A 26,670-nucleotide genomic window follows, 5' to 3' on the forward strand; every position below is an offset into this window, starting at 1 on the left:
TGCATGTGACTATCCAGTTGTCCCTAAACTATTTGTTGAAGAGACTATTTTTTCCCCAACAAATGGTCTTGGCACCCTTGATGAAACTCAACTGACCAAAGATGAACAGGCTTATTTCTGGACTCTCAATTCTATTCCATTGGTCTATATGTCTATCCTTAGACAGGTAACACACTGGTTTGATTTAATGTAGCTTTGTATGAGAGTATGAAAGGGAAGTGTGAGTCCTCCAACTTTATTATTCTTTTTTCATGAATGCTTTGCTATGTGGAGTCCCTTCCATTTCTGTATGATTTTTAGGATAGGCTTTTTCATATCTGCAAAAAGGCCATTGGGATTTTGATAGGGTCTGGACTGGGATGTCTTTCTACTTATTTAGGCACTCTTTAATTTCTTTCAATAATGTTTTGTAGTTTTCAGTGTACAAATCTTGCACCACGTTCTTTAAATTTATTTATTTTAATATGCTGCTGGATTCAGTTTGCTAGTATTGACGATTTTTACATGTATATTCATAAGGTATACTGGTCTGTAATTTTCTTTTCCTGTAATGTCTTTATCTAGCTTTGGTAGCAAGGTAATGCTGGCCTCATAGAATGAGTTAGGAATGTTCCCTCTTCTTTTTTCTGGAAGCATTTAAGGTGTTAATTCTTCTTTAAATGTTTGGCAGAATTCTTTGTTGCAAGGTTTTTGATTACTGATTCAATCATTTCACTTGTTATAGATCTGTTCAGATTTTCAGTTTCTTCTTCAGTCAGTTTTGGTAGTTTGTGTGTCTAGGAAGTGATCCATTTCATCTGAGTTATCTAATTTGTTGGCATACAATTGTTCACAGTATTTTTTTTTTTTTTTTGAGGAAGATTAACCCTGAGCTAACATCTGCTGCCAATCCTCCTCTTTTTACTGAGGAAGACTGGCCCTGAGCTAACATCCATGCCCATCTTCCTCTACTTTAATGTGGGATGCCTACCACAGCATGGCTTGCCAAGCAGTACCATGTCCTTACCCGGGATTCGAACTGGCAAACCCCGGGCCGCCGAAGGAGAATGCGTGCACTTAACCACTGCACTGCTGGGCCAGCCCCCACAGTATGTTTTTTATAATCCTTTCTATTTCTGTAAAGTCAGTAATAATGTCCCTAATTTTCATTTCTGATTTTAGAAATTTTAGTCTTCTGTTTTTCTTAGTCAGTATAACTAATGCTTTATCAATCTTCTTGATCTCTTCAAAGAACCAACTTTTGGTTTTATTGATTTTTTCTGTTTTTCTATTCTCTATTTTTTTTTTAAAAAATATCCTCACTAATCTGTATTAGTTCCTTTTGCTGAGGAAGACTGGCCCTGAGCTTTTGCTGAGGTTATTGATTTGCGATCTTTCTTCAATACATGTAAATTTATGGGTATAAATTTCCCTCTGAGCACTGTTTTCACTGCATCTCACAAGTTTCAGTATGGTGCATTTTCATTTGTCCCAAAGTATTTTTGAATTTCCCCTGTCATTTCTTCTTCAACCCAGTGGTTATTTAAGAGTGTTGTCACTGGAAAATTTTAAGTAAAGGAATGGCATGGTATGATTTATGATTTAGCAAGAATATATATGGCTGCTAAGTGAGTAAAGGTTGTGGAAAGGCAATTGTGAATGTTGGAAAGCCATTTAGGAGGCTGTTGCAATTGTCTATGTGAGAAAGGATGTTGACATTGTCAAAAGTAGTGCCAGTGGAAGTGAACGCAAGTATATATATTTGGAACATATTTTGGCAGTAAAATCTGCAGGACTTGTTGATCCACTAACTGTTTGGCTAAGGAAAAAAGAGAAATCAGGAACTCTAGATTTTGGCTTGAACAGTTGGGAGGATAAAAGTGACATTTACTGAGATGGAAGGACAAGGTTTACTTTTTTTTCTTTGGTGGTGAGAAAGAATACTGAGGGAGAGAAATCAAGAGTTGTTTTGAGAATTGAGATGCTTATCTGAACTATCAATAAAGCAGTGTAGGAGCCATTCTGATGTCCAAAGTAAAGGTCAGAACTTTATACATTTGGAAGTTGTCAGCACAAAGATAGTTAGTTATTACCTGGGACCAGATGAAATTTCCTAAAGAGAAAGTATAGGTTGAAGAAAAGTGATGGACTAGGAATAAGCCCCACATTAAGAGATAAGGGGGCCCTGGCTCTGTGGCTAAGTGGTTCAAGTTCCACAAGCTCTGCTTCGGGGGCCAGGTTTGTGGGTTCAGATCCTGGACGTGGATCGATTCCATTCACCAGCCATCCTGTGGAAGTATCCCACATACACAAAAACAGGAAGATTGGCACACATGTTAGCTTAGGGCTGGTATTCCTCAAGTGCCAAAAAAAAAAAAAAAAAAAAAAGGAGGATTGGCAGCAGATGTTAGCTCAGGGTGAATCTTCCTTAGCAAAAAAATAAAAAAAGGTAAAGGGAAGCCAGGAAAGAGACAAGGAGTGGAAAATATGTGCCAGCTAAGGATTTTAGTGTAAAATGGCACAGAAAAGCTAAGAATATGGAAATTAGATTTGGTAAAACAAATCACTGGTGATTTTGATAAAAGAAGTTTCAGTGAAATAGTAGGGACAAGCTGGACTGAGGGAAGGTAAAGAGCAAATAGGAAATGTATAAGTTGAGACAATAACCAAAAAAAATTCTTTCAATATGTTCTGTGTAAGGGTGAATAGAGAATTACATAGCAAGGGCAGCAGTTACAGGGGAACTTGATGTCAAGGGCCATTTTTTTCTTCTTTTTTTTTTTTTTTAAATAAGTATGGGCTATACACATGAGCAGAGAGAAGCCAGATACAATAGGATTCAGAGCACTAGTGGGGGGGATTGTCCTTAAACAAAGAGGCAAATCTGCTATTTGAACATGTGAGAAATCAGGAAATGCTGGTATTGATGCAGCTAACATTAGATTTTAGGGAGAAGAGATGAGGAAAGTATGAGGTGAGACATAAGCTAAAAGGTAAAGAGCCAAGGAGACAGCTATCAATGTGCAGTAATACTCTGGAAATGTGGTAAAGTCAATTAAAAAGGGCAGAGTAAGGATTGATGAACAATGCCACATAGCCATTTTTTTTTTTAATAAAGATTGGCCCTGAGCTAACATCTGTTGCCAATCTTCCTTTTTTTTTTCTTCTTCTTCTTCTTCTTCTCTCCAAAGCTCCCCAGTACATAGCTGTATATTCTAGTTGTAGGTTTTTCTAGTTCTGCTATGTGGGGTGCCACCTCAGCATGGCTTGATGAGTGGTGTTAGGTCTGTGCCCAGGATCTGAGCCGGTGAAACCCTTGGCTGCCAAAGCAAAGTGTGTGAACTTAACCAGTTGGCCATGGGACTGGCCCCCTGAGTAGCCATTTGAAATATGTGGTCATAAATTTAAAGCTTGATTATATGATTTGCTCTAGTGATGTTCAGGTTGTGTAATGAGGGGTGTGAATTAGTGGATAAAGTCGAGGAAAGGAGAGAGGGTAAGAGACTATTATTTTGGACAAAGGAATCTAGAATGGGGAAGGAAGGAAGAACAAGAAGGGTAACAGGCATAGCAAAGCAGTGGTAGACTAATCAGGCTGAGACTACACTACAAAGCAAGGTGGAAAGATAGAATGGTTGGGGTGATAAGAATGTTGGAAACTGAGATTCAGAGGGGCACAAGTAGTAGTAATGACAAGGCCATAGAAAGATTTGGAAGAGCAGAGAGGAAGTAAGAATTTGGGCTGATTTCACCTACAGTGCAATATGGAATACGTATGACATGACTTAGGAGTCTTATAAGTCTGACCAAGGATGAGGTAAACAGGGAGGTATGTCATGATGGCGTTAGTTCTAAGGTCTCACAGGGCAACGTGGAGTTGCAAACTCTCAAATAGTATTTAATATCATAGCTGAGTTGTCACTGTCTCTTGAAATAGAATCCCATTACCCTATCAAAAAGTCTTAGTCAGCTTTATTCAATTATTAGCATCAACTAAGATGTGAAGGATTTTCTTTTGCTTATCCAGACTAAGAAGCCACTTTTACCAGTGTATTTAAATACTAGTAGTATTCAAATACTCTGCTACCATTAAGCAGGCAGGTGACAATGAGTGAGGCTGCTTGGCATTATACTTTGGATGTCTGATTGGAGAAGGATAATTTGTTTGATTCAATGTTCATAAAATAGGAAAATAATGATTTCTAAAATAAAAATAATTTTATAATATCTATCCAAGTGACACAGCATTATTTCAACTTTAATATATTATACAATTAAAGTAAACTAAATGTATTGATTTTTATAAATTCATCTGGTAAAATAATATTACAATGAACACTAGGAGCTTAAAAAGTATTTGTCAGAACAGCCTGCTTATTAGCTAAGACTTCTACCTAGAATTAAAATGTTTAGACAATATGGTAACTATTTTAGGCTATTTCGTGACCTCTAATACACTGGAGCCATAACTGAATAAATACACTCTCCAATAGTGTGCTGCAGGTACCGATTTACACTCAGGTAAATATTTTATATCAGAGACTTCTCTGCCTTCTAAGCATAGCTAAATTTTAATTACTTCCAGTATATTCTTAACTAGTAAACAAATTTTAATAATATTTAGTCCAAACTGTATTCATTTAAAAATACATTTTCTATGATAAATTTTAGTTTATTAAAGAAACTAGTTTTGTGAGTGTAGTTAACTCAGTAATATTTGTTCAATGCAAATATTACTACCAAAATAAGCCAATTCCTTTTACTGTTTGGTTTCCCAAAACTTTCTCTCTAAAAACAGAGTAGTATTATACAGGCAAAAGTCTTTTAGGCTTGGAGTCATATTTTAGTGGTTCTTTCTCATCCGTAAGATGACATTTCTTTGAGTTTGGAGGTTCCTACCAATGTACTCTTGCCTGGGTGATGTGTTTTTTTCTCTTTGTAGGGCTATTATGGTATTTCCTCAGTCATACATGAAAAGGAATAACTGGTTAAAACTTGTTGATAACACCTAGATATCACACATTAACATTTCTCTCATGAGCCATGAATAATGACATCAGTCCTCTGCGTACATTAAGAAGCTCCTCTTCTTGCTATGGCCAAGAAAAAAAAAAAAACTCACACTTAGATTTTAAATTATCTATGTAAAACCATCAAATAAAATAGATTAAAAATCAAACTATTATTAGGGATTCATTTTAAAACAACCCCTTTCACAAAGATGTGTATCAGTGCTAATATTCTCCAGTCCCCCAGGGTCTATTCCTAGATATCTACAGAATTCTGTGATCATCACTGATATTCTAGATGATCAGTCCAGAGAAGACCCTTACTCTTTTAAATCCCAAATCAATGAAATTTAGGTTTAATATTTAAAGAAAGAAAGTAGACTAAACATAGCCTGGAAAAAAATCTCAGTAATGATCAATCTAGTTAGCTTGTTTGCTTCAAGCTAAACTGGCTTAGCTACATCCTGATCCTCTACTACTTCAGCATATTGAGATTCTATTAAAATGTAATAAGTACATTAATATATTCTGTATAGAAAGATTTACTAAAGTATACATAAAAATGCCTACCATCTGTGAGAAACACCAAAGTCATGTTCACTCGGAGCAGTGCCTTTTGACCCCCTCAGGTGTACTTTCCCCCAGGATGCAGCTGCTGGTGTACTAGACCTTTGGAAAGCCATCTAATTTCATCCCAAATCTAAGTAAGTTTTGCAGTCAAGTAGACAGTAATTCTTTCTGGGTAGCTCTGTCCTGGCACACCTTCTCCGTCAGAAGGCACTGCAGAACAGAGGTCTGCTGCAGTGCACAGTACTTAGATACAGTACAAAGAAATCATTCTTTTAGCTAATTTTTAAATTTGCAAACTGATATTCTCTTTCTTTCCTTAGGAGGGACTCATTATTTAAATCACCCCTATTATTTTACTATAAATTTGCTCTCATTATTCTCATTTAAAGAACTAAAAGTCACTGGGCTAAAATGCCACCACTCAATACAAAAAGAAAGAGAGAAGAAAAGCCTGTGAAAGAATTTACCATTAAAAGATATAATAGCACAATTGATTATCCCATTTGAAAAACCCAAACTAGAGTGTTGATTTACCATTTCCTTAAGAAGCCTGTCTTGCAGCATTTTCATGTTTTCTTTCATCAAACACATCTGTAAATAAATAAATATATTTCCCCCATGAAACTTACTATAAAATTTCACAGAAAAAAAGTTAGGCTAACCAATATTGAAAGATTATATATAAAAATACAAATTTATACCTCAGATGTAAAAATAGTTTCTTCATAATCAGTGTTGTAGAAGACATTTTTCTCCAGTGAAGCTTTCAAAAGGTGAAGCCTAACAAGTAAAATAATCAAAGTTACCTTTGTATTTATCAGGAATTCAAATTAAATTGCTATATGTAATTCTTAATTTTTAAATAATACAAACAATTTAAAAGTCTAATTTTATAGATTCAAGTCATTAATAATGTCATACTAACCTCTGCTGTTCACTTTTTTGATAGGCATTGAACTTCTGAAATAGCTTTTCCCAAAAGTCCTAAGTTTTACAATACAAAAACTAGTTATACCTTAATATGATTAAAAATTAAAACTTGACAGTAGAATTACTATATTTCTATTATTTCTAATTGAAAAAAACAACTTGGCTATATGCTAAGAATATTCCAGATGTCATATACTCTTTCACATAAAAACATATTGAAAGCAAAATCTATGAGCATTTCTCCTTTATTATGAAAGGTATTTATCATAAGCTTAAGTTTGTAATTTAAGTGTATGTATAAGAATCTGAATAAAAATCTAAGATAAAACTAAATCATGTGCTAAAGAACAAAAATCTTTACAGTGTGCTCTAAAAGCAGAAGGTTAATAGAAGTAGCTCTTTAAAAATGAGGAGTTAAAATTATTTTTAAATTCTTAAAAGCACAAACCACAAACTCCTTCTCCAAATCTTTTAAAGACTGTGAATCTTTTTCAAAATTCTCTAGCTCCTCTATGATGATGAATTGGAATTTATCAAGTTTTTTGATCCTATTAAAGAAAAAAGATAAGACTATTTTAAAAACCATAGCACTTGGAATATATAGCATTCAGAAGATTTCAGAAGATATTTTTATTACAGACCTATACTCCTGAATCTGATGGTTCATTGTTTTCAGATGTTGTTGGGCTATTTTCCAAGACTGCTTAGTAAAATAATCCATCATTCTGTAACGGATCTGAAAAATATTCACTTTTAACCTGAAAAATCTTTACAAAATAATAATTTAACCAAGACTATATTAAGAACAAAGCCTTTTTCATGAAATGTAAATGACTAAGAAAAACTTAGAAAAGTGAAAAATTAAAATCTCAGTGATTTAAGCTGACATGTTAGTAAATAAGCTCAGTCACAGCAGTGTCTAGTTCCATCAAGAAGGCTTTGACTCAGGGTTTAAATGGTAATTAATGATTTTCCTAAGGAAACTACACTGTAAAATATTTTTAAAAACGCTAGTTATTCTAATTCAGGAACACAGCCTAAAAGTCACATTCAGAATTAGTCATTACCATTTTTCACAAAAACATATATTCACATCTACAATAGATGCATAACAGAATATATGAATCAGGCCTTCTCTCTTGAGACTACGTTAACCTTGGATAAATCAAATCAAAACAAAATAAATACACAGAATCTTAAATAATTTCAGATTTTACCCCTGAATAGAAGAAAAAGGCAAGGAAGAGATGGGGCTAAAAACCTGTGCAGAAAAACATCTTTTATCAAGAGGAGGACAAAAAGAACTGTCTATTCTAAATACAGGTATGAGAGTAAAAGAGATGGGTAGAGAAACATTAATAATAATTAGAAATTGTTTTAGAAAGTATTTTTGCAAACAAATGTCACCTCATTGGAGTCTCAATATCTAAGGATACACATTACAGAACTGGTGAAACAAAGTGAAATGGGATTTCTCTGACTGAGGTTGCTCATTCTTTATACTATTATTAGAGTACTCTCACCAGCGGTCACCTCTGTGAGATAAAAAATGTATTGAAAAGAGGCATCAAAAGAAAACCATTCAGAAAAAAATTTAAAAAATCATGGAAGAGTCAAAATGTTAAAAAAGAATAGAAAGGAAAATAGGGCAAAAAGAAAGAACCTGTAGAAAAAGAAAGAATACAGATAACGCACAGATTTTAGAAAAACTCGGCTCATGACATGATAAAGTTTTTCACCTAGGAATCATTCCAGTTTGTCACCAGTACATGAGGAAAGTTGAATTCATGAATGGCTGTTTTGTTGCCAAAGGATCAAACAAACTCACAGTCTAGTAGAAAGTGCAGCATAGTATCATATTATTGGGTATAAATCATAATTTGAAGAATGATAACTCACCTGAATTTTCCTCCCAACTTCTGTATGGAACTGCTCACACATCATCCCTACATCTGAAATTTCAGTTTCCCAGTTCTCCCCATGAATAGAAAATACATTTGTCGATAATGGAGATATACTTTCAGACACTAAAAAATGAAGACAATCAGCTAAAGTTAAAACCTGCATTATTACAAATTTAGCCTTCTTGTCATGAGGTTGAGAACAAAATCTATCTTATTTCCAGATTCTGTGTACAAGGATTATAAAATCAAAGGCAGACCTCATTATATTTTTTAATTTAAAATATTATTTTGGTTTATAAAAAAACCTTTTGGCATGAGTATTAAGGCAGAAATGGTAACATTAAAGTGGAACAATTTGGATTATTTTTAACTGGTTTTAACTACTTCCACATTATTAACCAAAGTATTTAGTGACACACTAATCAGTAAATTCATACTCTAGTAAAACTTAAATGTTGTAATCAGTGATAGAATTATTAGGGAGATTTATGAGTAAAAAAGATCCTTACCACAACATTATTCACATAAAGAGAACTTTGCGATAAAGCTATCATCCTTCTTGGACTTATCCAAAGTTGTCTTTACAAAGGGATTTATTTTGTGGATAGAATCATTCAAAATCTAAGAAACTGCCTTCCAAAATAACTGCATGTTTGACACACATTTGACCTACCTTTGTGAGTGTGATGGTCTGCGTCTTTGGTCTTAGATAGCTTTGTGGGAAGCATATTTGCTCTCCCTTCCACTTCCTCTTCCAGTTCTACTTCATCAGCATCACTTAGATTATCTTCTATGTACATTCGTTTGCGACTAAGATGTTGTGTAGGGCCTTAGGAACAGTTAAAAGATAATAGCGCTACAATCTTGATTTAAAATACCTAATATTTTCCTGCTTTTATTTAAAAAAGGCTTTGAGTTATTTGCATTGTTTTGGACAACTGCATAAAATTCTATCTAGTTTACTTATTTTCATTTTGACATTAACTAAATTGAATAATATATAAATAACATTAATAAACTATATAATTCCTTTAGATATAATTTCACAGTAGTATTTCAGTAATTAATAATTTGTTTTAAAAAAGCAAGGCTATGACTGCAAACCTGATACATGAGAAGAGTCACAGGGCATGTCACGCCATATTTTCTCTCTTCCTTCACTAGACATGGATAATGGAGATGCTGAATGACTTTCCTAAAATATGTATTAGAAATTGGAAAAAAATACTGTAAGTACTCTTGGATTCACCTTTGACCATATTTCTCAAATCATAAAGCCAGTAAATTGCAAATGCTGTCAATTCTTTTTTCAGATTGTTTTGTTTCTATCCCTTCCTTTTCATCTCTAACATTAACCATGCATTAACCTAAATTCTTATGTTAACCTCAATCTTAAATTATAGCAATAGTTTTGAGCTGCCTTTTTTGACTACTCCTGCTTTTCAATTCTTTCTTATCAGGATTTTGATTTCTTTATTTATGAGTCAGGTATTGGGAAGCCATAGAATATAAGTCTAAACTCTTCTTTCAAGCTATATCTTTAATCCAAATCCTTTTCATCTAACTTTATGCTTTACTGTTTCAATACACAGATGTCTTTGTCCCAGTCAAATTAGTCTTTATCCTATTTCCAGTTCCCTTCCTTTACTCAGGGTACTGTTCTTTCCCCACCCACTTAGGTCTAGGTTAAATCCCAGCCCTCTCCAAGCTGTAAAATTCTGTCTTAACTTTCTCTATTTTACAGGTTATTAAAATATTTCTGTAGATGGATCAATGGATTTTTATACTGGCAAAAAGCTCAATCATATTTCTATATCCATGAAACCAGAAAGTCCTAATTATAAATATGTGAGTCAGTGGTTCAGCAGCTATATCCTCACTATTTAAGACCTTACTACTTCTCATTTGAAAAATTTCAACTTTTTTCTATGATCAAACCATCGTACATACTTTAAACATCTAATTTTCAGGTAGTAACAGTTGAAAAATATTATAATTATTATGAAAGGCCAGTAATCCAGTTCTTATAAGAACCATCTTAGTTTAAGGAAAGTTTGATGCCTATGCTACCATATATAGCTCTCTTCTGCTTTGTGTATGATTTTCATTGATATCTGGAAGCTCAATTTCCATAAACTGTTTTTATGAACTATAGCTGCTTACAACTAAATAGCTGCTGCAATTTTGCGTTCCCTGTGTAAGTACCACAGAATTTATGTTTTTTATATTCACAGTAGTATTCTTATTAATTGGAATATGCCTCTGATATGAATGAACAAGACATATAGAAACCCAAAGGAAGTTAGAAAATTATTTAAAGCCAAAAAAACCCACATTAAACCAAAACTACTTAAAGTTTGAGGGAATGATTCATTTGCTGCTAAAATTCAACACCCATTCATAATTAAAAGGAAAAAATAGTCCTTAGACAATCAGAATTTGATTAACAAGTATCTACCAAAAACTATGGATAAGCATGCCTGCTAGTATCATATCTATTTAATATTTCTTTGGAGTTCACAGTCATTTTAACAATAAAAAGACCATAAAGTAACATGACTGCTACAAAAAATGCAAAAATTATCATGAATACCAGTCGATGATTGTCTGTATTCAAAATCCAAGAGAATCTAGGCAGGAAATTATGACAGAATTTGTCAAGGCTGTTGGAAATATAAAAATCAATAGTGTTTCTATACAAAAGCAAAAAATTAAAACCTCAGAAAACAATTTTTAAAGGTATTTTTTAATACAGCAAAAAGAAAACCCATAAAACAGAGGAATTAATCTAAGAAGAAGTATAATTCTCTTTGTGGAAGATTTGGCACAACTTTGTTGGAAATAAGACGAAAAAGTAGAGAGAAAAATGAAATACGTAGATGCAAAAGCTCAATATCAATATTGGGAAATGGCAATTCTTCCCTTAGACAAGCTAATTCTAAAATTTATATGGACAAGTAAAGGGCCAAGAAAATTTTGAAGTAAAAGAACGAGATGCTGGTAGCTGTGGTGAAACACACCCTAAGTATAAAACTACACTAATTAAAGCAATGTCGTATTAGCACAGAGATAGACTGGTCAATAAATAGAATAGTGCCTAATAGTTGACCCATGTGGTTGCCAAGGCTTTGACCAAGTTAGCATTACAAATGATGGAGAAAGGAGGGGTGTCCCATGCATGATGTTGCACTAATTGACTATCCATGTGCAAAGAGAAAGACCAGAAAGGTTGAAAACCTAAAAGTTAAAATCAAAACTACTATTTTTACAAGAAAAGAAAGGGAAATATTTTTATGACAATAGCTGACGGAAGGATTTCTTCAACAAGACAAAAGACTGGTAAATTTCATTACATCATATTTTTGTCATATGGAAGTTTTTCATTCAACGAAATGAAAAGACAAGATACATACTGGAAAAAGAATGCTTGCATTGTATATAACCAATAAAGAATTAATACCCAGAATATATTAAGAACTCCTACAAATGTATAAGAAAAATCAAACAATGCAATTAGAAAGTTAGAAAAAGTAAGTTAGAAAAATATTTCTAAATAAGTTTTAGAAAGTTTCTAAAAAGTTAAAAAAAAAATAGGCAATTCACAAAACGGCCAAAAAACATACGGAAATACTCAATGATGCTGTTAATCAGGAAAATGCAAATTAAAGTGAGGCACACTTTACACTCCCCAGATTGGCAAAAAATAGAAGCATCTGACAACACTCAGTTAATTAAAACTGCAGAGAAATGGGCACTACCACAAAGCACTGTTGGAAAGTGTGGGCTGGTACAAAGTTAATTTATACAGCAAATTTCCAATACCTAATTAAGAGCCAACAATAAATGGGAAACAAAATGTCCAGCCAATAAATATGTAAAAATTAAAATTCCATCCGGCACAGAGTAGCATCAAAGGGGGGTGGGGATTACTGAAGTTTTGAGATTTGCAAGGTGGGATACTGAAGGGATAAAAGATTCAAGGAAACTACGGATGACAGAGCAATACAGACAAAGGACCATGGGATGATAATCTAGTGGGAAACTGGTTTTCAAATCGTGGTCTGTAGAAACTGAGAGTGTTGCAAAGGTGCATTGGGAGTCATCAGGGAGGGAGGCTGAGTAGGCTAGGGTTTAGACCTCCTACCTGCTTTAAACATCATCATTCCATTTTTATGTAAGATTTTGTTTGAAAATATGTTCTGTGAAGACTACTGGTTAAGCAGAATAAAAGGACCTTAAAACTCTCTAAGAATAAAAACATTCAGTTCAAAGGGGTAGGACAGAAGTTTAGTTTTATTTATTTATTATTTTTTGAGGAAGATTAGCCCTGAGCTAACTAATGCCAATCGTCCTCTTTTTGCTGAGGAAGACTGGCCTTCAGCTAACATCTGTGCCCATCCTCCTCTACTTTATATGTGGGATGCCTACCACAGCATGGCTTTTGCCAAACAGTGCCATGTCCACCACTGGGATCCGAACCAGCGAACCCCAGGCTGCCAAGAAGCAGAACATGGGAACTTAACCACTGCGCCACCAGGCTAGCCCCTATCAGAGGTTTTAGATCTTGGCTACAGGTGTGCTGAACTGTCATTAATTCCATCTTTGTATACAGAAGTTAACACATATCAAGAGAATAATATATTTGAGTAATCATTATGTATCAGATATTATGCTTGCATAATCAGCCTTTTTAATTTTTCACAGCCCCATTTTACAGAGGAGAAAACTGAGGTGCAGAGAGTCATTATCTTATAAAATTGTTACCTAGCTAGCAAATAGTGGAGCCAGGATTTAAATGCAATTCTTTCTGACTCAAAACTCTTTCAGCTATACCCAGTTATACTGAACTCTATTGTCTTGGCAATCAGTTCTTTAACTTTATTGCTACTTCGAAATTCTCCAAATTAAGCCATCTATACAACCCAAGCCAAAAAAAAAGGGGGGGTAGAGGTGGGGTGGGGTTTGTAAATTGGTGCCAAAGTTTCTACAACTTTAAAAAAAAAAGGAAAAAAGCAGAACTCAAAATACAAAAACTCCTCTTTGTAGACAGTACATTTTTAGCTACCTCCTTCACTTTGACCCATAATTGATTCCTATCTCTAAGTTCTTTAAAAATACTTTTGAGCATACCTGCATATTTTATTAAGAAGAAATGGTACATATGACAATACATGAAAGAGGAATAAAAAAGTTTTCAATATATCATTAAATTTGTTCAGTGTAATATTTGTACCATATACCTACTGATTTTAAAGTTCCTTACAAAACTCTACAGCAAATGCTATAGTCATATTGTTTTCAACTACATTCTTGTCAATTTGCTTTGTCAACTTGTGATTTAGTAACTAAAGGTCACAGACTTTGAGTTATGGTGAGATCTGAAAGAAGTGCCTGTGTTGCAGGAATAAGCATATTCAAACCAAGAAAACAAATTATGTAGTTTTGATGTGTAGACAAATAAGTAGTATCTCTTTGGAAGTGATCATTCCTATCAAAGAACTCTAATCAATACTCTGTACTTCTCATACCACCACATTCTTCCTTCTGTGTAGCTATGTGTCAGTCTGTTAGGTTCACTGAGGCTATTTCACTTATCAGTAGCTTCCTCCTCTTCCCCAAGACCAAACCCAAAACCTTAAGTAGACAAGCAATGTATTTTTGATTAAGATTAGAGGCAAATGACTTACCCCCTTCAGATATATCTGATAAAGGAAAAAAATAATATATATTCTTACCAAAAAGAATGATCCTGGAATTGGTGAGCAACTTTCTCTTGCACATAGTGAATTTTTCTCACTGTTTTTGGGTGACTTTATTGGACCTCCAGCTCCATATTTACTGTTCAAGGATTCAGGTGATGAAGGTTTTGGATAAGGTGATACAGATTTTGTTATACAGTTATCATCTTGAGTAAAATCCTGTTCTGTCATTTTCTCTATACCTAAATTGCCTCATGAAACACAAAAAGATGGCAGTTGTTATCACTGATATCTGCTTTAGAAGTAGTATGATTAACTTAAATTCTAAGAATATAATAATTTTTCAAATCCTCAAATCTTAGCTGTATTTATAAAGGATAAACTTTCAATCAAGACCAAATTATGTTTAAAATATTTTATAAGACTTTGAAAAATATTAATGGCTCAATTTAAAATATAATTATAACCATAAGAACTTTCAAAATATTTTCAAACAAAAATATCTATAGTATGAGCTGCACTATAATAATCAGCCTAAGTATTATCTTGAGTATTCTGACATCATGGCCAGGACTGTTACATATTAAAGTCACAGAATTTTACAGTTAGAAAGAGCTTTGGGAATCATCTGGTCTAAATCCTTCATATATAAATGAGGAAATTAATGGCTGAAATAAATCTCAGTATAAATAAATTTTCAGACAGTTTCCAGATCAAATTAGGGCATGGGAATCTGTCTTCTGAGTATGTGCTTATCTGAAATGACAATGGTCCAAAGATTGTGAAAATACTCTAGAAAAGAACAAAGTAGCTACTACAGAGGAAGTATGTGTTAACTGGTTTGTCTTGAATTTTAACTGAAAAGGTGGACACTTAGAAATGGTTTAAAATATCCTTAAAAGGAACTGAAAAAGATATAAAAAGTACAAACTTATTCTTTTAGTTTCTGTACTAGAAAAGTATACATATATATGCCAGAGACCCAAAGAATATGAATTTTTCTCTGCCAATTATTACTTTTTTTTCCTGAGGAAGATTAGCCCTGAGCTAAGGTCCGTTGCCAATCCTTTTTTTTTTTTGCTGGAGGAAGATTAGCCCTAAGTTAACATCTGTGCCAATCGTCCTCCACTTTATATGTGGGTCACCACCACAGCATGGTTGATGAGTGGTATATGTTCACTCCCAGGATACAAATCCTTGAACCTGGGCTGCTGAAGCAGACAGCACTGAACTTGACCACCAGGCCATGGGACCGGCCCTCTTTGCCAATTATCTGTAAAAGCAAAACCTCAATTGTTTATGAAGATACTCCACAAAGGGTCAACAGAATGACCATGATGTTCCTTGGAGACTTTTCTCAATGAAATGTAAAAGAGAAAAAATAGAAATCCCCATCACTATTTTCACGTTATTAAATATATGTTGAGCTAAAAAACAATTTAAAATTAAAACATTTATCCAAGTTTTCACATTATAATTTATAGATACACATTAAATATTTTCCATTTTGAAGCATTTGGTCTTTAACTCCCTGACATGAAAAACTTCAGTGTTGTAGTAACATTGTTCTCAAGTCTACTTAGCGAAGACAAAGTTACTAGCATTAATTAGTTTAAAAATGAAGTTTTGACTACCTATAATCTTGAATACAGCCCTCAAAATTAGTCTTTGAATTTATTTTCATATAGAGTTATAATAGAAAATTACTGAATATTCAATTAAAGGAAAAAACATGATACTGACATCTCATTACTTCTATAGATGATGGACTCCCAGATAAAGATATAGGAGATAAGTCATGGCTATTATCTCTCACAGTATCTTTTAGTAGAGATGAGTTTTTCCATTGTTTTGATATATCTTTTTTTGTATCAGCAGAGAAGGCATTCTGTTGCTTCTTCGGCAGCTTCATGGTTTTGCTTCTGGAACGGATATTCTCATCCTAAATGTATTGATAACTTTCAAATTACACTTGAATACAAATACTTATACTTGGATACATAAAACAATTTAATTATATTGAAATATTTATTAAATGTCTTATATTAATACATACAGGCATAGCGGGGTTCTCAACATGATTAGCAGGAGACTTTCTAATATAGTAGAAAGCATATGACAAATTCACAGGAAAACATAATATATAGACTATAATAAATATCATAAGAGATACAAATAAAATGCTATAAGGGCTCAGAGAAGATTATATCCAGGTTAGGGAAACCAGAAAGAGGTCCTAGATTTCATGGGACTTGACATGCTCAGGAATTTGCAAAAGAAGATGGCAAAGGAAGGCATCCTGAGAATAAGGACTGCTGACACAAGCAAAGGGAGTAGAGAAGCACACTTCTTGTTTGGGCATCACAGGTTGTTCTGACTTACAGCTCTGGGTATATACTGGGAAACAGGGGAAATAAGCTTGGCAAGGTATTTTGATACTTTGAATGTCTGTCTAAACAGATTTTTTCAGGGGTTTTCTTTGAAAAAGGGTAAGATGAGAGGTGGCTTGGGAAGACTTATCTGACTAGACGTGAAGTGACAGAAAACATGGAGATAAGTTATTAAGTCCTGTCTTCCAGGTAAGAGATAACAAGCTTACAAACAAAGGAAGATGGAAGTTAATGATTTAAAATCAGCATGTTATAACGGTCAGAGACTTACCTTCAGTGCCAGACTCTTTGGGCTCAAATCTTTGTTTTACAACTTCCTAGCTGTGTGACCTCAGGAAAATTCCTTCATCTCTCTGAGCCTCAATTTTCTCATTTGTAAAATGAGATGTGCATAATAGTACTATCCATCTATGGCACTTATGAAATTTTAAGAAGCTAAATCTATAAAGTACTTAGAATAGCACCTGGCACACTCTAAGCACTATATGCTTTTTTCACTTTGTTAAAAGAAAGCTTTCAAGTACAGGTGGCTAGGGATATGTCTGTAACATTGTGAGACATAAGGAAGAAGTCAGGGATGGACACAGGTGGGCAGCAAATGGGAAGAACCTCAGATTCAATATTTTTGCTTTCATTCAAGAGAAAAGTCCACAGCTTCCCAACAGTCTATATCTTCTTGAAGCATAATTTTGGAAAGATCAAGTACTTTCCTAATTCAAAGATATTATCTTGGTTATAATTTTATTAGAGTCAAACATCTGTTTTGTAACACAAATGCCAACTTATTACAAATTTTAACATTATATTGCCTAAGGATCAAGTTTTAGAATTATTAAATGTTTTCTCATATAGAAGGTTAAATCTTAAAAAAGAAGTGACAAGATAAATTTGACATTTTTACAAAAATATATTCTATATTTAGTATTTTAAGAGGTTTTTAGAAATTACTCATCTGAATTGTATCTATTTACCTTTACTAGCAATTTTTCTTTAAATGAATGTGAAAATTCTTGTTCACTCTCTGATTCTGAATTTGAGAGATCTTTATAATTTTTTTTGGTTTTTGCCGCTCTCCGTGGAAGTCTGGTTCTCCCAACTGGAACTGTCTGATTTACCTTTTTGGTGATGTTTTTGTTGGGTGTCTTTAGGAGAAAAAATCCTAAATATTATCAGATCAATACTTGTGATACAAGAAATATAAGCTATTTACTATAGAATTGGCACTGTGACAAGACATACATAAAATATTTGTAGAAATAAAAAGATTCCTGATTAATATTTTTTAAATGGCTGGATTTTGTCTTTCCCTTCCAAATATCTTCTCTATCACCTTTTTATCCCTATCATTAACACTCTGAGAGGACTGATATATATTATCCAACTTAAGTAAAAGGGAAAGAGAGAGAGAGAGAGAAAGGGAAAGAGAGAAAGAGAGACATCAAAAATACCTATAATCACAGAATAAAATAGACCTAATGCAGGCCAACATGATTCAAAAAGGCAGAAGGGAGAAGTAAGCATGCAAAGGCTGGAACAATTATGGAAAACAAGTAACTGATAATAAGGATACAATTATGTATGAGATAGGTGAATTTTTTACACGACAAGGGGAAAAATAATTTTAAAGGGTGTTTGAACATAAACTTCCAGGTTTTACCATTTTAGATCTTGGTTGTCCTCTTTCCAGAGATGGTCCTGCAATTCAAGAAAATAAGAACTGACATTTAAATTTATTAGAATATTTCTGTATATAAGTTAAAAATTACAAAAACAATAGGAATACATCTTTAAACTCATTCAAAAATTTATATTTCAAAATGAGGCTTGAAGTATATTTGAGGCTAAACTGCCATTGATAACTTTTACTGTATAGCTTTTAGTATGATATGACCAATTTCCCTTCTCCTCCTTTAAATTTTATATTATAAAACTTTTTAAACATACAAGAGAATGTGTAACATGAGTTTCAAAGTTAACACCCCTGACTCTACCATTCAGTTTAAGAACAAAATTATGAATAAGGCTGAATCTACTTATGTGTACTCTCTGATATGATCCTCCATATCCCGTCTGCCAAAAGATAATCACTATCCTGCAATCTATGTTTCTCATTCACTTGATCTTTTAAAAAGTTTTATTTCATAGATATGCATCTCTAAGCAATACAATAAACTTTATAAAATAGTATCATGCCATACGTAATAGTCTATGATTTGCTATTTCACCCATCATTATATTTCTAAGATCTATCCCTATTATTGGGAGTAGCTTTAGTCCCTATTCCCTTTTTCGCCTTTCAAGCACAATTTCAACTTTCTAAATATTCTCCAAAGCCTAAGAAACGGGATTATCCAAGCCAAGGAAGCAATGAAGTTCTGGAAGAAATGTCTTCCAATCCTGGCAATAAGCTGGCTCATATATATTAACTTGTAGTCACTCAGCCTTTTAAACAAAACAATTCACTCAGAAGTTCAATTTTAAAAATATTTACTGATTACAGTATTCTAACCTTTAATGTCTCCCCAAGATATCTAATCTTCTACTTTATGTTATAAATGTCTTTGTTTGTACATCTTCCCACTACATTGTAAGTTCCCTGAGAGCACGTGAATCTTACTGCTGTCTCCTTAGCTTATAACACACTGCTTCAAAGTCCAGACACTATGACTAGATCCAGCCGCATCTTTCAACATTTTCCCACAAGTCTGATCTATCTTCCAATGACCATAATACTGCATTCCCTGAGTACACTATGCTATTTCATATGTGTCTCTTTTATATATGTAATCCTGCAGTTTCTCTTCCACGCATATGATTTGCCTTATCTGTTTTCAAGATTCAGCCTCATTTATAAACACATGCCAATGTTTGTTTCCATATGTATATTTTAAGCCAACACTGCTCCCCATCATACACACAAGTCACTACTGGTTATTTTTATCCTGAAATAAAATAAAAGCTGATTCCCTTAAAATAAATATAAATTTAATCTAAAAGCTCAGAGTTATGTTGTCTTCTTTTAAAAATAGAATATATAAAATCTTTATGTTTTAGTAAACATTGAAATTGATGTCAGGTTATGAAAATGGTCATTATGTCTAGCCAAAAACTAATACTTCAAACTCTTATCCAACTACTTCAAGAGATTCACTTGAGAAAGCAGAAGCCACATGCTGGGAAAACATTTTGTGGAAGATTTAGGCAAAAATAATTCTGCAAGAAAATTGCTTTCCTTTCAATGTATTTGCATTCCATCTATATGAAGTCCTAAAAAGCATTAGTGTTGAGTGTGGCAAGGAATGGGCTTTGATTTTGTTTAGGGTGTTGAGTTCACGAGTACTTAATACATTATTCACAATAATTAGCTAAATAACTGAATAATAGTAGGGCATGAGTAGACACATGATGAGACGATATCATGAACCAAAGATTATGATAAATCAGATTTTGTGTCCCTAAGATCCCATTAAAAAATTTAAATATAACCATATTACCAAAAATAAACAAAAGCTAAAATCATTGCAGTGTTTTGGTGCATTTGCTTTCACTATTTTTTTCTATTTATGAGGGCATACAGTTATAATCACTATCTACATATAAAAATATACTTATCAACCAACAAAGCATTTTTTATAGTTGAAATGGTAAAATCATTTGCAACATTTCTCTAGAAAGTGATTTCTTACTCGATTTTCCACTTTTACGTTTCTTCACATTTTTATTTCTGCTATAGTCTATTAGCTGTGGTTTTGATTTTGGTTCTCTTAGCCAGCTAATATCGGTCTTGCTGTCATCACATCTGTATTCTGTGTCAGTATCACTAAAGAGATTTTTCTTTTTATGATTTGTTACAATCTATAAAAACAAAAAAGAAGAATCCTTGTAATAGATGAAGAAATGTGTCTTATTATATGTCATGCAGGTAAGTTAAGCCAAAAAAACCCTCAAAAACAGAACAACTATCTTCTCATTTTTTAGCATACTAATCTTTCTGGCATTAAGGACCTATCCAAGAAAGTCACTTGGAAATCCAGATCAGAGATTGAGATTAGTATTTTGTATCAGTGGGGTGTTAATTAAAAGTTAAATCAAAATAGCTTACTTTTATAGAGATATAACCTAATACCATCAAAGAAAGTAACTAAAGTTGTCATATTTTCTATTACTATATGATTACAAATAGCTCAGAGACCATATGTCATAAGGGGAACATGGATAATCTCACAGGGGAAAAAACAATGATCCAAATCTTTTTGTTTTCTAGTTCTGTGATAATCTTTGGCATTGGAAAATTATTAAAAGAAATACTGGTTTTAACAGACACATTAGGATATAACTTACTCTTTTATCTTTTGTTTTGAGAGAAGGTTCAGATTCATCACGACTCCTTAAACCTACCCTTAAAACAAAAATACGCATTAATTTTAATTACTTGTTTTCTTAAGGTAGCATGCACTAGACAGTTAGACCTCAGTTTTCAGCCTTACTCTTTTACTAATTCACTAGATAATTCTGACCAAGTCTCTTGTCCTCTCTGACCTCAGTTATTTATAAAATTACAAGGTTAGATGAAAAGACTGCTAAATCCTTTCAGCTTTATCACCTAAGATATACAACTAATATTAAACGTGCACAGAATCTGTATATTAATTTTAGAAGTAAATGCTGAAATAATAGAATCATAATGGCAGTAATCATGACAGTACCACTTTTATCTACTCTTCTCATATGTTAAAAACTTTCAGAGAAACTAGGAGGAAATATTTAAGAAAAAGAACAATTGAGATAAGTATATTTTAATCTGATCCATCTAATTAAAATAAAAAGACCTACAATTTTACAGAATTATCCACGCAGGCTTCTCTAGTTGTTGCTTGAAATTCCTGGATCTATATTGTGAATAAGCATTAAAAATTTTTTCTTAGCATCAAAATAAACAAAAATCAAAAGAAATAAACATAAAATCTAGTTTCTATCACTTCATACAAGACGTGATAATAAAATTAAGCACATTAAGATATTTTTATATTTAAGAAGAAAATTAATACTGTAAAATATACTAAAAAGAAAAGAAATAAGACAATTGTTTTAAATCTGTTGCATCAATAAGGAAAGTGATTTTTCTTGATGGAGTAGTCTGAGTTCCCCCATGCCCCAATTACTCATTTTTCTCAACTCCTAGTCCAAAGGATTTGAAAGGAAACTAAATACATCTAGATTGGTACCAAATAAACTTTAAAATATTTAAAAATATATTTTAAAATATTTTAGAGCATATCTATAAGAAGATGGAAATAAAAAAATACACTCTAATAACTGCAGGGTAAATACAAAATAACTAGTGCTTTCTAGCTTACTCCAAGTTTTATGATAGGCTCATCAGCTCCATTCAAATTAAAATTGTAAACATCATTCCTGTAAAGACAAAGAGAAATATTAACTCCATTATACAATAAAAAATTTATTTTCTTCAAATATGAAGAAAACTATAATATTTATGAAAAATTACTCACAATGGGCATTCAGAAGTAACATTAACAAAAGTAGTCTTCAGTTGTCTATAACTTTTTTTTTGAACCTTTTCCTAAATACAAAAGAAGTTTACATAAAACCATTCAAATTCGTACATTACTATACTTGGTAAACAAATAACATATGCAACTAAATTTTCTCGTTGTGTTTCCACTAACATAAATTTTACATTTGTAAAAGTTTTCTTAATGAAAATTGAATAAACATCCACACTTTTAAAAATATTGAACACTTAAGTATTAACTAAGAACATGATAGAATGTATTGTAAATCAAATACAAAATAGAAGATTCTTACATCTTTAATATTTACTGACATTGTACACAGGTAAATTACTTTCTCATTGGTATTCTACAAACTGAATTCTATTGATTCTAGAATCACAAAACAAGCATGCTTCTACTTTTTTTCCAGACTCTCATGCTTTAAAATCTTAAAGAGAAAACTTTGGTAGAGTCTAAGGTTTATATAAAATCTCATGTGGAAGAGTCACAACTGTATCAGTCAACTTGTATTGTTAGGGGAAAATATGTGTAAGATTATTCCTATAGCCTACTGCTCAAAATATATTCAACTCAACCAAAAAGCAGTGAGAGCAGAAAAGAATTTAAATAAAATTTTAATAAATTAAATCAATAATCATGTTTTATTAAAATAACTTAACTATACACAAATAATTAATATCACTTAATGATTGATTACTGATAAGAAATAATCAGAAGCCTAATTTAATATCCAGTAAGTTAGAAATATTAAAACTAAAATAATCACTTTACTTATTATTTATTTCCAATTGTATTGTTTCTTTTGACTGTTTTACATATAATTATTTTCATTATTCCAAAAAGTTTATCCCTTAATATATTACTCCTCTAATTACATGCCTACCGACTTATCCTTTCCAATATGATTTTTACCAGTGTTTAGATACATTTGTTAAATTTATCTTTTGCATGCCAGTATGTGCTATTACAGAAGATACAAAAATGAGCAAAAATATTAAAGGGGATACAAAAGTGAGAAAAGGTGTTATACAGGATACAAAGATGATTCTAAACAGTTACACTCTAGTAGAAGACAGAAGAGGGAAAAAAAAAAAGAACTGCAATAGTAAGTAAAATATCAAAACAAAGGTACAAAGAAATTATTATGCAGATTCAGAATTCCTGCCCATTTGGATTTTGAGTCAGGGCACCTTGGAAGGTTTTCATAAAGAAGTCAGACTCTGAAGCAAGGCTTACAAGGAGGAAGTTTTGACAATCAGAAAAGAGTGTGAGAGCACCTGCTGACTCAGGTTGAAGTCCTTTCCAAAGGGCTTAGAAGAGAAACACTTAGGAAAGAGACTTCAGGGAATCTCAAGTTATTATGTTCCAGCTAACAAGACACATCTAGGTAACTAATATTAGGAAATAAGACAGACTTTTAAAGGTACTAGGGAGCTAGCCTAAGCCTCCACTTAATTCAATAAACAACAGGGACCAAATAAGGATTTTGAACAAAAGAAAATGGTGATAAAGATACACTGAATCATGTGTCAAAAGTAAAAATACCACACTCATAAATCTTAAAGAAGTATTTTCTTTGAAAAGCAGAACAGAAGGTTAGGGGGCTATTTTGAGTACCTGCCATTAAACTTGCAAGTTGTTTAATCCATTTATCAAAATGGTGAAAAAATTAAATCTAATTCCATCCTACTACTATTCTACTTTAGTGTTTACTATATGTTTAGTGAAGTTAAATAAATGAAACCTACCTTACTGAGCTGTATGTCAGATTTGTTTGAAAGACCACTATGAAAAAGATTTTGGCAAAATTAAAAAAGCAGTTAAATATCAGTAGAACACTTTTCATAAAAGCCATTTTACACAAGGTAAAATATATTGGGGTCACTAAATCTACATACAATATGCTGAAAACAACTGAAATATGACAGCATTAGTCTGATATTTTTCCAACTTCACTCATAATAAATAGCAACAATAATAGTTAATTCTAAGATGAATCATTCATGCAGCAGCAGGTGCCAAGCAATTTAAAATGAATGGTTCTACCATGAGAGTAGTTTTTTTTCATGCCATATAATAAGGCCAGGATTAATTTAAATGTGAATTAACCATCTGGCCACCTATAATGAGACATTTTGTAATAAGAAGAAAACTAACCTTCAGAAAGATTGCAAACAAGAAACACATATTTACTATATAAAAATAACTCATTTCAGAGCATTTAAATTTCATATTTCATTAAGCAATATATTTAAACATATTTAATTTTACTCATTACTAGGCTCAACAAATAAAATTCTAAAATGTCTATATCCTAGGCCGGCCCTGCAGCCAAGTGGTTGAGTTCACACGCTCTGCTTCGGCGGCCCAGGGTTTTGCTGGTGGGGATCCTGGGTGTGGACATGGAACCACTCGTCAGGCCACGCTGAGGCGGCGTCCCACATGCCACAACTAGAAGGACCCACAACTAAAAGATACAACTATGTCCTGGGGAGGGGGGGGCGTTGGGGAGAAAAAGCAGAAAGAAAAAAAATGTCTATATCCTAAAGATTTCTGGAATGGTATGCTGTATTGATATGGTGTTTTTGATACTTTATAAAGTGTAATCAGATACTAGAATAACTAATTTCATATTCAGTTCCCTTCCTGTATAATTTAAACAGCTACTATTTATAAAGTACATAAGTTAATATGTTTCCTACTGGAAGGTTACATTATTTGAATATATGATTACAACTAATCTTCTTAAAACTGTGTAAAATAATTTAGTTGTATCTGTCAGAAAAATATTCCCATCTAAAATTTAAGAACATACCTGTCAATGAAAGACTCCTTTAATTTTCTCGTAGACTTTGTGTCATCCTTTGGTTTGTACCTCTTATTAATTTGGCTTATCAAGGATTCTGCTGCATCTGTAAATCCTTTCCCTTTTGATTTTTCTCTCTGAAACAATTTATAAGTTACTTACTCTACCAGTTAACTTTCAATGGAAAATAAAGACTGAAAATAAAATTCATGAAAAAGTTGGTTGTATGTACAGTCATGTGCCACATAATGACATTTTGGTCAATGACAGACCACATATACGATGATGGTCCCATAAGATTAGCACCATATAGCCTACATGTGTAGTAGGCCATACCATCTAGTTCTGTAGTACACTATATGATGTTCATACAATGAAATTGCCTAACGACACATTTCTCAGAACATATCCTTGTCATTAAGTGAAGCATGACTGTATAACTACAAGGAGAAATAAACAGGGTCAGGAATTATTTAATAAGTTTGAGCTTTGTTAGGCATTAAAACAAATCAGGGTAAGTCTTTAAACATATAGAATTGTCCAGAGTGCTCTACAGAGATTAAAAAAAAAAGTTTCTATTCATGGAAAAACAAGAAACCATATAAAAAACTGAAAGAAACTAAAAGCTGGTTCTTTGAAAAGATCAATAAAATTAATAAGCCTCTAGCGAAGTTAACTAAGGATAAAAAGAGAAAGAGAAAAAAGACAGATATTACTAATATCAGAAATGAAAGAGAAGCTATTACTACTGATCACATGGACATCAAGAGAATAATAAAGGAACATTATGAATGACTCTATGCCTACAAATTTGATAACCCTGATTAAAAGGACCAATTCCTTGAAAGACAGATTCTACCAAAATTCACACAGGGAGAAATAGATGATCTGAATAGGGCTGTATCTGTTAAAGAAACTGAATCAATAATTAATACCTTCTAAAACAGAAAGCACCAGGCCCAAATGGGTTCGCTTGAGTTCTATAAACACTTAAAGAAGAATTATATCAGTTTTCAACAATCTTAGAGAAGACAGAAGCAGAGGGAATACTTCCTAAGTCATTCCATGAAGCCAATATCATCCTAATACCAAAATCAAAGACATAAGAAAGGATGGCTAAAGACCAATCTCTCTTATGAATACAGATGCAAAAATCCTCAACAAAATATTAGCAAATCGAATCCAAAAATGTACAAAAAGGATTATGCACCATAACCAAGTGGAATTTATTCCAGGTAAGCAAACCTGATTCAACATTTGAAAATCAATGAGTGTAATCCATCTTTTCAACAGGCTAAAGAAGAAAAATCATATGATCATATCAAAACAGATGCATAAAAAACATTTGACACAATCCAATACCCATTCATAATAACATCTCTCAGAGCGCCAGGAATAGAGGAGACATCCTCGATTTGATAAAGAAAATATACAAAAAAAAATTATAACTAAGATCTTACTTAATGGAGAGAAACTAGATGCTTTCTCACTAAGATCAGAAACAAGGAAAGAAGTCTGCTCTCACCACTCCCACTCAACAACATACTGGAAGTCCCACTAATGCAATAAGAAAAGAAAAGGAAATAAACAGTATACAGATTGGGAAGAAAGAAATAAAATTGTCTTTGCTCACAGATGATATCATTGTTTATGTAGAAAATCTCAAAGAATCAACAAAAATACTCCTGGAACTAAAAAGCAACTACAGCATGGTAGAACAATACAAGGTTAATATACAAAAGTCAATTGCTTTCTTATAAACCAGTAACAAACAACTGCAATTTGAAATTACATTCTATTTACATTAGCATTCCCCAAGATGAAATACTTAGGTAGAAATCTAACA

At 32.7% G+C, this 26,670-nt stretch overlaps 1 protein-coding gene across 3 annotated transcripts in view; it reads right to left on the reverse strand.

The window, feature by feature from the left end:
* Positions 1-4,216: 4,216 nt before the first annotated feature.
* The window catches only part of SYCP2 (synaptonemal complex protein 2), a 71,613-nt gene continuing 49,159 nt past the window's right edge, over positions 4,217-26,670 (reverse strand). For all 3 annotated transcript variants that reach the window (XM_070247446.1, XM_070247445.1, XM_023626847.2), the window contains 20 exons: positions 24,834-24,961; positions 23,767-23,803; positions 21,995-22,065; positions 21,839-21,896; positions 21,315-21,370; positions 20,823-20,880; positions 20,168-20,336; positions 18,139-18,176; positions 17,453-17,623; positions 15,835-16,033; positions 14,128-14,342; positions 9,497-9,587; positions 9,066-9,221; positions 8,388-8,515; positions 7,130-7,224; positions 6,937-7,036; positions 6,484-6,542; positions 6,260-6,338; positions 6,093-6,149; positions 4,217-5,072 (listed from right to left, as the gene is read on the reverse strand). Coding sequence is in view for 2 of the 3 variants with exons in the window: in XM_070247445.1 (XP_070103546.1) it covers positions 4,995-5,072; positions 6,093-6,149; positions 6,260-6,338; positions 6,484-6,542; positions 6,937-7,036; positions 7,130-7,224; positions 8,388-8,515; positions 9,066-9,221; positions 9,497-9,587; positions 14,128-14,342; positions 15,835-16,033; positions 17,453-17,623; positions 18,139-18,176; positions 20,168-20,336; positions 20,823-20,880; positions 21,315-21,370; positions 21,839-21,896; positions 21,995-22,065; positions 23,767-23,803; positions 24,834-24,961 (2,043 nt within the window). In the remaining variant the exon portion in view is untranslated. The remainder of the gene's footprint in view (positions 5,073-6,092; positions 6,150-6,259; positions 6,339-6,483; positions 6,543-6,936; positions 7,037-7,129; positions 7,225-8,387; positions 8,516-9,065; positions 9,222-9,496; positions 9,588-14,127; positions 14,343-15,834; positions 16,034-17,452; positions 17,624-18,138; positions 18,177-20,167; positions 20,337-20,822; positions 20,881-21,314; positions 21,371-21,838; positions 21,897-21,994; positions 22,066-23,766; positions 23,804-24,833; positions 24,962-26,670) is intronic.

The sequence above is a fragment of the Equus caballus genome, chromosome 22, assembly GCF_041296265.1.
Source record: "Equus caballus isolate H_3958 breed thoroughbred chromosome 22, TB-T2T, whole genome shotgun sequence".
Lineage (NCBI taxonomy): Eukaryota > Metazoa > Chordata > Mammalia > Perissodactyla > Equidae > Equus > Equus caballus.